Raw genomic sequence first — 12905 nt, forward strand, 5'->3', positions numbered from 1 at the left:
AACAAGAATAGTAGTGGGAACACATTCACTCCAACCCATATTCGCTCCAACCTGCAGTGTTTTTTTAATTCTCCTTCTTCTTGAATGCCAAAAGCTCTGCTGTTGTTAAGTGAAGCTGATTCTGCAATCGTCATAGTCATTTCTGCAGTGTCATGGACAGACTCGGTATGTAGACATCATTTATTACCACTTTGTGCTTCCAGGCATGCATTTATTTATCTGTGCTGCAATGTCTAGTACTGTAAGTGATTTATTACTCATTTTTGTAACACCTTATTAAGTCTGAGGCATCAGATTAATTGTAGAGAATAAAAACTTATTAAGAGACTGCCAAACTGCTTACATTTACTGTAAATGTTAATGTGTATTTGACTGACTGTGAAGAATGTACACTGATTCACTGGGTGTACTAAATTTCTTTAAGTGGTTGCAAACGATTAGCATGGGGTGAATTTAGGTTGAACATTACTAAATTTATTCATTCATTTTCCTTCGGCTTATTCATCAGGGGTCGCCACAGCGGAATGAACCGCCAACTTATCCAGCATAAGTTTTTCACAGTGGATGCCCTTTCAGCCGCAACGTAGTATGGAAAACACACTCACTTGCATGCACATACACTATGGCCAATTTAGTTTATTCAATTCACCTATACCGCAAGTCTTTGGACTGTGCAAACGGAGGAAACCCACGCCAACATGGGGAGAACATGCAAACTTTACACAGAAACGCCAACTTGTCCAGTCGGAGCTGGAACCAGTGACCATCTTGCTGTGAGGCGACAGAGGTAACCACTGAGCCACTGTGTCGCCCCTCACTAAATTTAATTAGTTTAAATATAACCCATTTAAACTGTTTGCAACCACTTTAAAAAAAAATTCCCAGTGTACTACTTTGCTATTTCTCTCTCTAAATATAGCCTATACAGTGTTTATGTTGTAAATATGACAGTGTTTATGCTGAGATGTTGTCAGAGTGGCAGATCCTCATTTGAACTCGGAATTGTGGAGTTGATTTGAGGTTAATCAGTGAACAGATGTAAACAGGACAGCGAGTATAACAGGAAGTCGGTACACCACACAGGAAGTAGGTTCTCGAATGGTAACGTGTCAGATCCACCTGTGTACTTTCACACGGCTCTGAAAACCTGGAAATGGCCTTGTTCCTGTGAACTGTCACAGTTGCAGTAGTTGTTTTATGAAAAAAGAAAGCTGTGTGTTCCTTCATTTCAAAGATTTATACAGACTCACTTATTAAACCCAAACAGACCTCCATTCAGCTCCATCCACCGCTGAATCCATCCCGAAGGATCCCAGCACTGCTCTTACAAATAAGTATGATATCATTTTAGATATTTTTATTTTCCCTTTTTTATGTGTTTTGTTGGGCCTAAAACAATTAGCCACATTTGCTTATGGCTAGTGACTTGAGATCACTTCATGGGCCAGAAATATACTGTATATTTACTGGCAATGAAACTCTAATGCCATTGTATAGGCTTGTGTGATGATTTATAATGTTTTAAATCTGGCAGGAGACAACAGCTGAAATGGCTCTGGCTTATTTAGTTTTCACTGTTGATTATTGGCAAAATAATAATTGATGGGCAAAACCAACACAACAAATTATTACTGTTGTTGTTATTACTATAATTACATGAAAAAATATTACAGCACATAAACATCAATATGATACAAGTGAACTGTAAAGTATTTAGCAATAGAAATTTATGTAATAAGTATTATCATTGTTGCTGTGCTTGAATTGTATTCTATATTTCTAAAAACATCACTATAATGTTCTGTAATTGAGATATTTTTATTATAAATGTCAACAAAATGTATACAAAAGCCTTTGAGAACTGAATCATGTATAATATATATATATATATATATATATATATATATATATATATATATATATATATATATATATATATATATATATATATATATATATATATCACTGGCCACTTTATTAGGTACATCCTTTTTGATGCCAGAGGTCAAAGGAGAATGGCTAGAATGGTTCCAACTGATAGAAAGACAACAGTAACTCAAATAACCACTTGTTAATGTCCCAAATTTGACAATAGAAGATTGGAAGATTGGGAGAAACGTTCCCTGGTCTGATGAGTCTCGAATTCTGCTCCGACATTCAGATAATAGAGTCAGAATTTGGAGTCAAAATGAAAGCATGGATCTATCCTTCCTTGTATTGACAGTTCAGGCAGCTGTTGGTGGTGTAATGTTGTGGGGGATATTTTCTTGGCACACTTTGGGCCCATTAGTACCAATTGTGCAATGTGTCAACAACAGCCCACCTGCTGACCATGTCCTTCTCTTAATGACCACAGTGTACCCATCTTCTGATGGCTACTTCCAGCAGGATAACCCGCCTTGTAATAAAGCACAAATCATCTCAGACTGGTTTCTTGAACATGACAATGAGTTCACTGTACTCAAATGGTCTCCACCATCACCAGATCTCAATCGATTAGATCACCTTTGGGATGTGGTGGAACAGGAGATTTGCATCACAGAAGTGCTGCTGACAAATCTGCAGCAACTGCGGGATGCCATCATGTCAATATGGACTAAAATCTATGAGGAATATTTCCAGTACCTTGTTGGATCTATGCTATGAAGCCGGTATTACTAAGGTGTACCTAATAAAGTGGCCATGGACTGTATATTATAATATATAATTATGGCTAGCATTTGATTCACACAGTGTTTATAATGTACTGGCCAGTTACTGTTAACTTGAACTTGATTTTTATTGTTAAATTTAAGTTCTGTCTTGAATATTCAAATATTGAACAACACTCTTTCTTTTTTAGTATATGTGCTGCTGTTGTTAAAGTGTTCAAAGGAGAAGAACTACAGCTGAATGAGCTTTATTCTTTGAATGAAAATACCAGGTATTCAAGAGAAACTAGCTGTAAAATTACTCTTGAAATGTGTAATACCTATTTTTGACTAGTTCTTTGTCCTCATATGTGCAGGTGGCTACTAAGGTCAGATATGGGCTACTTCATCAAGGATTATTTCCAGGTGTTCTTTGCATCTTAGTTCTCAGAGCTGTAATATTATTTTTCTGTTAATAAATAAACAAATAAGTGTGTATCTGTGTGTAAAAAGTAATACATTACAATTTTAAGTCTATCTTACTCCTAATACAAAAATAAAAATGCAAAATAACAATTTCAGATTATTTCCTTATAAAATACCTAACTAACTATAATAATATTAATATATGTAATCTCTCTCTCTCTCTCTCTCTCTCGATTGTTTGCAGAATCATATTTTGACAAAAGGTTTAACGATGATTTTGGATGAGATTCAGAAGCATGAAGGTGAGGTGCAAGATTTAAAAGATCTGGTTTATAAGTTTTCACTAAAATAAAAATAAATAAATAAGAAAATTATATATATTTTTTCCTCAGACGAGAAACAACTCTTTATTTTGGCTGAAATTTGGGATCGATTTTTCACTGAGATTCTTCCTACTTTGCAGGCTATTTTATATCCTCTGCAGGTAAATCTACTTTTGTGAATCAGAGATTTTGCTAGCATAATAGCCAAAAAGTGATGGCTGTAAAAAAAACATTATAAATAAGTATTAATATTGTTATTAAAATTAATATTACATTTGATGTCTGTGGTTGCCAGAATGAAACATTTTAAACCAGTAAACCAACTTTATACCATCACTGCAATGCACAGTAGCTTTAGGTAATTATCTGTCAAATGAATTTCAAGAGTTCACACTTAGCTGACGACTGATTATTAAGCTTGTTTGGCATGCTGTCCTGGGAGAAAGCCCTGAGCTCATAATATCCTCAAGCCTGGGGCTCCCTAGCTCCGATTTGCTGGACAAAAGGGTAGTTTGAGCTCAGCTAGGTCTCGAGAACCCTTCCCTCCTCTAATTTGGATGGGTCAATTCACTTATGACACATGTTTTTTTGCTGTGGGAAGAAAACGGGGAACCCGGGGAAAACCCACAGGGGCACAGGGAGAACATGTAAACTCCGCAAATAAAACAACAGCTGGCCTGTTAAGGATTTGAACCAGTGACAGTCTTGCTGTGAGGCAACAGAATACTACAGTCTTGCTGTGAGGCTAGTACAGAGTAGGGGTGGAAGGGGGATTCTTCAAGACGAAAACAACTGAAGTAAAAAAAGCTCTGGTTATTTATAGTAAGTTAGGAATCATCTGATTGGTGGAACATGCATTAGTTAATGCGGGACCAGCCATGTTCAATCATAATCACATGCTCCTCTCGAAATTAGTTTATAAATAAACTTTAGAAACAGAAATATATAGCAGCCTAGCTATTCTGGCTAAATTAGCATAACCACACTGCTACTAAACTCTGTATTGCACGCCATATACTGACATACATCACAGTAACTCAGGCAGTGCAGATGGTCAAGAGGAAACCACAACAGCTTTTCCACAAGCTGATGTCACTATAATATGAAATAGGTCAGTGTCAAAGCTATTTTTTTTTAAAAAATACATACATTCATGGTAACAACTAAACTTAAGACCCTAATGTACGTATACTAAGGGAAAAAATTGCTTGTGAAGCGCATTGTAAATGATAAGATCCTCTTTCGCTTTATACGCAAAAAGTATCCAACGGTATTTTACTATAATGTTCAACAGATGTCATGTTTTGTTGCTTTTTTCATCATAATATGGAAAAAAGAATACCTTCACACAATCTTCACCATTACATTTTGGGGACATTGTTGTGCTCGGAGTGTAAAAAATCTCTATATTTGTTATTATCATTAAAATGTTATTTATTAATAATGTCAATATTCTAGTTTTTACTGACAGAAATGCTTCTAAAGAGGGTCGCACACAAGATGCGCCGCACCATGCATTTTAGAATTCTAAACAGATCTCTATAAGGGTACGCACACTGACGCTGCAAGTCAGCGGCTGTCCGCAGAACCCAACTACGACTCGGGGACATTGTTCATATTTCTGCTGCGCCACAGTGCGCCATCTGAATACTTTTATATTAAATAAAATTCGAATGTGCGCGTCTGGTGTGAGATACTTCCAACTGTCATGTGCTGGCTATGTTGCGGCACTGAGTGGCACTGAGTGGTACATCTGGTGTGCGAACCTGCTTAATGAATTACTTGGTTAGTTGATATTTAGCCGCACCACGTTGGTGTTTCGTAACATCTAATTTTTATGAGGTGGGTCTTTAGCCCATTGCCCAACCCCCAACATAGAGGACCAGGAAATACACTACAGACAATTTAGTTTACCCAATTCAGCTATAGCGTATGTCTTTGGACTTGTGGGGGAAAGCGGAGCAACCAGAGGAAACCCATGTGAACACTCGGAGAACATGCAAACACCACACAGAAATGCCAACTGACCCAGCTGGGGCTCAAACCAGCGACCTTCTTACTATAAGGCAACAGTGCTACCCTCTGCGCCAACATGCTGCCATTATAACGATTTAGATGTTTAAAGAAGAACTTCTAAATGTGCTCTTCTCTAGACTCCTTTATGAACAGAAATTCATAAGAACAGCATTTATTTGAATCCATTTATGTGGCCTAAAGCTGACTACAAAAAAAATCTCAAAAAATTTACGGTAAAATTTAATTTTACAGTAAAAATATGAAACCATACAAGAAATTTCTACATTTTTACAGTAAATATATACGGTTGAAGTCAGAAATATTAGCCCCCCTGAATTATTAACACCCCTGTTTATTTTTTCCCCTAATTTCTGTTTAATGGAGGGAAGATTGTTTCAGCACATTTCTAAGCATAATAGTTTTAAAAACTTATTTTTTTGATAAGTTTGATAAGATGATTTATTTTCTCTTTGCCATGATGACAGTAAATAATATTTGACTAGATATTTTTCAAGACACTTCTAAACAGCTTAAAGTGACATATAAAGGCTTAACTAGGTTAGTTAGGTTAACTAGGCAGGTTAGGGTAATTAGACAAGTTATTCTATAACTATGGTTTGTTTTGCAGACTACTGAAAACAAAAATAGCTTAAAGGGGCTAAAAATTTTGTCCCAAAAATTGTTTAAAAAAAATTAAAAACTGCTTTTATTCTAGCCGAAATAAAACAAATAAGACTTTTTCCAGAAGAAAACATATTATCAGACATGCTGTGAAAATGTTCTTGCTCTGTTAAACATAATTTGGGAAATATTTAAAAAAGAAAAAAAAATCAAAAGGGGGTAATAATTCTGACTTCAACTGTATAAAGTGATCAGAGTTATTCACACCATCATGGTAACACAACAATAAACATAATTTATCAACAGTAGATGTTTAAAGGTGCTGTATGTAAGTTTTGACTCTTCTAAAGCATAAAAATACCATAATATGTTTGCAGATATTTAATAAACATGCCAAGGGAACATTTTTGTTTATTTAAAAAACAATGCTGAAGTCAGATACTCTGCTTTGAAAATGTGCGTTACAAGCCATAACACTGTCTTTATTTTTGGTCTCTTTTAACATGCCCAATGCCACATTAGCCAATTATATTTCAGCTCCCCTAGTTGCCTTGGTGCGAAACAGCTTATTTCAGTCATTCATTCTGAAAGGCTCTCAAAGCATGTGTCCGTGACTGAAATTAGATTTCTGGTGGACAGCAGCAGCCTCTGAAATGAGACAGATTCAGAGTTCTACATGAGGTAATTAATTAGCAAATAATATATATATATTACGAATGTAAATATTAGGTGAGCAGGTTAAATTGTAATCCTATGTCTTAACAACACACTACAATATGAGATTTGCAGAGATAAGCAATTTGGCTATTTGCACCAGACGCAACACGACAGAAATTGAAATACAGTCATTCAGAAGCACAGAATAGTGCACTTACTGCACTCCAACGAAATTGTAAGGTTTCTTATCTAATTAATACATATTAAACATCTTTAACATTAGTAAATGTACATGCTGAATCCATGTGTTGCTTTGCATTATTTCACAGTTCTAAAGTTCAATTTCAAATGGTTTATTTTATTTTCAAGATCTGAGGTGATCTGCTGCTGCTTTCAGTGGTATGGCAATAAATGTCATGTAAAATAGCATTCAAACTCACATTATTATCATTTAACACTTTATAAAGCACATGAGGTGTACTTAAGGTGATCAGTGTCAGTTTTCTGTTGTTCAGCTGTGAGAAATAGAAACCGTTTCTAATATATTGATTCAAGGTTTTTGGCTAGGACCAAAACTCCATTTAATATGGAGAATATTCCTTCTATCGCGTGTCATTGCATTTTCATTTCATTTTCATTTCATTTCATACACTATTTAAATCAGCCTTTAGGCTCGATAGTCGGACTCGCTCCTGTTGGCCGTCAATCTGGCAACCTGTGCTTGCGTTTGTTTTGATACAACAATGTAGTAACTAGTTCAACCACTGGATTTAATTTTAACATAAAACTACATCACTGATAAAAAAAAAAAAAAAAAAAACTAAAACGAACCAATGTCAACAACACAACAACAACAACAAAAACTTTAAAAAATGATGTGTCATGCATTCAAAAAATATTTTTTGTTGCTTGTTCAAACTACTTATTTATAACAAGCTGAATCAACACAATTTTCCATTTTGGGGGTATAACTTAATTGTTTTATGTTCAATCAACTTCAATCAACAAATTTGTAAAAACAATTAGGTTAACTTAGTCAATTTATGTTGGAAATTCTGGAAGAGTCCATTTACGGTTATTCACAATATATATTAAGGAAACTTACAGTTAACCAGGTTGTGGATTTTTACTATTGCATTTTTAAAGTTTTCACCTTAAAATCATGACCATTTTACAGTGTACAAAAGAGAGGTTGTAGATCTGCTATGCAAATCCATTTAAATATCTATAGAGTTAAGATATTATAGATGTGTTTTTTTTCAACATGTCTTTAAGGATTTGATGTAATTGAGCTGTATTTTGGTCCTGCATGAAGATGTCTTCTGTTCTGTATGCTGTGCGAAGGGGCAGGAGCTGACAGTCAGACAGATGGCTCTTCTGGGCTTCAGGGATCTGGTCATAATGAAGCTCTCTCTGGCTGACCTGCTGAGCAACAATCTGTCTCTCATCCCAGCATCCATCACACAGATGCTACTTGTGCTACAGGTGAATGTTAACCGCAAACCCGTGGTGAATGACCATCTGTAGGACCACGCTATTCATGTCAGTTGTGTATGTACTGTATGTAAATAGGGAATTCAGGAATCCAGAGGTCCCTCAAAGGAATCCTGTCTGCTCGAGAAACTGGTAGATCTTGTGGTCTCACCTTATCTATGGAACTGCAGGCACACAAGTAAGAAAGCTAGAGTTTCATTTAACCTTAGAGAAACATATAATAAACTCAAAACATTACTTTCACTGCTTTTTCAACCTACTTATTTAAATGGTTAGAAACAACACAATTCTTAAGATTTTGGGTGGACAACTTTTTTTGTTTTAAATAGTTTTTTGTTTAATCCACTTATATATATATATATATATATATATATATATATATATATATATATATATATATATATATATATATATATATATATATATATTTTTTTTTTTTTTTTTTTTTTTTTTTTTTTTTAATGTTAAATTAATAGGTTTGTGTTGGGACAACATGAAGACCCAGCATTTTTTACAGTGTGACATAACATACACTCACTGGCCACTTTATTAGGTACACCTGTCCAACTACTCGTTAACGCAAATGTCTAATCAGCCAATCACATGGCAGCAACTCTGGTATACAGAAGAGAATCTCAGAATGCACAACACATCAAACCTTGAGCCGGATGTGCTACAGCAGCAGAAGACCACACCGGGTGCCACTCCTGTCAGCTAAGAAAAGTATACTGAGGCTACAATTGGCAAAGGCTCACTACAATAGAAGATTGGAGAAACGTTGCCTGACCTGATGAGTCTCGATTTCTGCTGCGACATTCAGATGGTAGGGTCAGAATTTTGCATCAACAACATGAAAGCATGGATCCATCCTACCTTGTATGTACGGTTCAGGCTGGTGGTGGTGGTGTAGTGGTGTGGGGGGATGTTTTCTTGGCACCCATTAGTACCATTTGAGCATCGTGTCAACGCCACAGCCTAGCTGAGTATTGTTGCTGACCATGTCCATCCCTTCATGACCACAGTGTACACATCTTCTCCCTCTTCCAGCAGGATAATGTGCCATTTCATAAAGCATGAATGGTTTCTTGAACATGACAATGAGTTCAATGTACTCAAATGGCCTCCACAGTCACCAGATCTCAATCTAATAGAGCACCTTTGGTATGTGGTGAAAAGGGAGATTCACATCATGGATAAGCAGCCAACAAATCTGCAGCAACTGCATGATGCTTACATGTCACCATGGACCAATATCTCTGAGGAATATTTCCAGTACAATACTGAATCTATGCCACAAAGGATTAAGGCAGTTATATAGGGCAAAATGGGGTCCAACTCGGTACTAGCAAGGTGTACCTAATAAAGTGGCCGGTGAGTTTAAAGTTAATTAAAAAATGTCCCATATTTAAAAGTTCCACTAGTTAAAGTTAAAGCAGCATCCCCACAGATCATGGCATTTCTGGAATCTTTTGACATTTTCAAAGGTTTATTCCAGACATTAAAATTCTAGAATTTTTTAAACAATTGTTTGCAATTCATTTAATGTCATGGATTATTGTTTGTTACTTTAAATTGTAGTTTCTATTTATCAAAATGTATGTGTATATATATATATTATTTTTTTTTTTTTTATTGCATTGTTTTATGCCTGATGTTATTGCTAGTCTATTTTTCAGCTCTTTTCAGTCAAGTACAGTACCTGGTAATTAAGGCTAACATGCCAGCATAACATACATTTTACGACCTTTTTGCTTAAAAAGTCATTGATTATTTTTAGTTGTTTTTTGCATGTTATATAATCAAATTAGATTTATTTCAGTTTGCTGTTTATTGTTTTACATGACTTACAGTATAGACGTTGCATACGCAGCGCACGTGATCTATTGGAGTGTCTCTCAAAAAATGACGCCTCACTCATTAAATTACATGGAATGGGGGATGAGGGAGCTTTTAGCTTGTGCAGTAAGCAGACGCGGATGAAGCTCGAGTGATTTACATGTGAAGTCAAAGCGAAGATAGGATTAGACATTGTTTGACATGCTTCAGACTGCAAAAGAAAGTGTGAGGAAGCATCTAAAAATTGAGCAATTAAACAAACAGATAGAGATTGGTTCACGGAAGACGGCCGCAGGACGTGAATTGAAGGACATCATTTGTGCTTTACATGTATGGCTATGATGATTAGGATGTGCGTCCATTTGTTAAATGATTTCATTTAGCTCTTTCCCTGCAGTTAACAAGAGAAAACGCTTCCCTGCCCCTGATGAGTTTTACGGCAATTCGTCTTATAGGTTTATTATGGTAGGGGAAGCCCTAATGCATGTCCTGAGTGAGGTATATGATGTCAGATGCTCCAGGGAGTGAAATCTGAGAAAGAGAAAGTAAGATCGTGGATAAAAATAAGAGTTATACAACCTTCCTTTGGCTTAATCCCTAACGTTTTAGATCTTTGACACGCTTTGTCTTTGTATCAGATTGCACACCTAACATAGTAGACTACCTAATGTGGTAAATAAGAAATTTAAATATAACAAATTATATATATAATTTAATTAATACATTTGTTATTTTTATATGTTTATATTTATATTGTCCACAAATTTCAGGGAATTACTGCCACAAAATCAGTCAATTTTATTAATTTTATTCTCTTTCTCTCTCTCTCTCTCTCTCTCTCTCTCTCTCTCTCTCTCTCTCTCTCTATATATATATATATATATATATATATATATATATATATATATATAATATTATTATTAGCCCTCCTTTGATGTTTTTTTTTTATATATATATATATATTTCTCAATTGATGTTTAACAGAGCAAGGACATTTTCACAGTATGTCTGATAATATTTTTTCTTCTAGAGAAAGTCTTATTTGTTTTAATTCAGCTAGAATAAAAGCAGTTTTCAACATTTTTTATGAACCATTTTAAGGACAAAATTATTAGCCTCTTTAAGCTATTTTTTTCTTGATAGTCTACAGAAAAAAACACCATTATACAATAACTTGCCTAATTACCCTAACCTGCCTAGTGAACCTAATTAACCTAGTTAAGCCTTACAATGTCACTTTAAGCTGTATATAAGTGTCCTGAAAAATATGTAGTAAGATATTTTTGCTGTCATCATGACAAAGATGTTTAGAAATGTGTTGACAAAATCTTCTCTCAGTTAAACAGAAATTGAGGATTCAGGGGGGCTAATAATTCTGACTTCAACTGTATGTATATAGGAACAGACAAAAAGAAAATACTAATATTGCTTTACTAGAAAATATGTGAAAGATGTGTAGTAAAACTACTATCAAGCTATCAAATATGGCAGAGAGAACGAGCACTTTGCAAGCACACGAACAGTAAGCATTGCAGATATTTTTTGATGTAAATGATCCATTGTTGTTCTCATAGTGGCTATTAAAATCCTGCTAAAGGATATTCAAGCTTAAATCATTTCAATAATATGCAAAGCACAACAGCAGCCTGTTTTTCTGCTCATAGGTCATGGAAATTTAGTTTTTAAGCAGTGAAAATTAAGGGAAAAAATTGGCTCAGTTTTTCTTTTATAAAATATTTAGCTACATATTAACAACATTTTTTTTTAAATAGCCTTATATTTGCAGTCCCTTCAGAAATCAGCTCTCAAAGCTTCAGAGCTGGTGCATTTTTACATTGAAAAACTGGATTGTGAATGTTGCATTTCAGGATTTAAAGTCATAAATCTTCTATCATTTTATGTTAGGCTAAGCAATAAACAGATGCAGTTTCTGCCTCTAAAACGCTGAGCATGATCACCTTTTCACATCATGAAAATCTGTGGTTGACCTGATCCTGTGCTTAAAATCAAGGGCTTTATTTGAAAAAACACTTAAAGTAATTGCGTTCAATATTGTAATATATTAGTTACTTTAAAATCTATACAATAGTAGACTTGTTTAAACTGTTAAAAGAGTAACTTTATTAAAGTATATTTAACTGAATTCATAACATTTAATCTACACCAAAAACATTTAGCATGCTTTTTAAGAGTACAGTAACTAAATTGCAAAAATGTTTCCCCTCATAATTATATCAAAATAGTGCATAAAACCTTTACATGCTATTTACACATGTACGATAAAAAAACAAAACATTTTTGCACATTTTGTTCAAACTGCTTACTTAAAATAAGTTGAAATCTTTGATTGTTTTTAGAGACAACTTAACCGTTTTATCTTCATAAACAGATAATGTTTTATGTATAATCACCATTAACACATAATAGGTGAGTAATTAATTAATATACTGAAGAATGTTGTTAAAAAAACAGCAATTAACAAGGAATAAAAAAACATCAGTAAAATGCAGGGTTCCGCAGTTCATGCATGTTGTCCCAACTCATTGATTTGGTTAACTTAATTGTGTTTTCAAATTTAAGTTATTGAATTTAGAGGTGGTCTAAAGAGTAATTGTAAGGCTTGGTTATGTTTATAAGATGCTAAGCAATGTGTTCATGCTTCATTTGTAGAAAAATCACATTATTTTATCATTTATCTTGCATTGATTATATACTGCTACTCTGCTAACATGAAATGTTATATATATATATATATATATATATATATATATATATATATATATATATATATATATATATATATATATATATATATATATATATATATATATATATATATGGCCCATGCTTAAATCTGCCACTGCTTGTGCTTGCTCTCTAAAATAACCTCTGACAAGTGTCT

General features: G+C 34.3%; 1 protein-coding gene across 1 annotated transcript in view; it reads left to right on the top strand.

Annotated features, from left to right (window-relative positions):
• LOC101885386 (proline-rich protein 5-like) overlaps positions 1 to 12905 on the top strand; it is a 22579-nt gene continuing 9674 nt past the window's right edge. Inside the window, exons 1-8 of the mRNA XM_087261847.1 lie at positions 1 to 165; positions 1268 to 1334; positions 2843 to 2923; positions 3008 to 3056; positions 3301 to 3358; positions 3449 to 3540; positions 8018 to 8158; positions 8246 to 8345. Of these exons, the coding sequence (XP_087117973.1) occupies positions 153 to 165; positions 1268 to 1334; positions 2843 to 2923; positions 3008 to 3056; positions 3301 to 3358; positions 3449 to 3540; positions 8018 to 8158; positions 8246 to 8345 (601 nt within the window). The 5' untranslated portion in view covers positions 1 to 152. The remainder of the gene's footprint in view (positions 166 to 1267; positions 1335 to 2842; positions 2924 to 3007; positions 3057 to 3300; positions 3359 to 3448; positions 3541 to 8017; positions 8159 to 8245; positions 8346 to 12905) is intronic.

Source organism: Danio rerio, chromosome 7 (genome assembly GCF_052040795.2).
Source record: "Danio rerio strain M-AB ecotype USA chromosome 7, GRCz13ab, whole genome shotgun sequence".
In the NCBI taxonomy this organism is placed as follows: domain Eukaryota; kingdom Metazoa; phylum Chordata; class Actinopteri; order Cypriniformes; family Danionidae; genus Danio; species Danio rerio.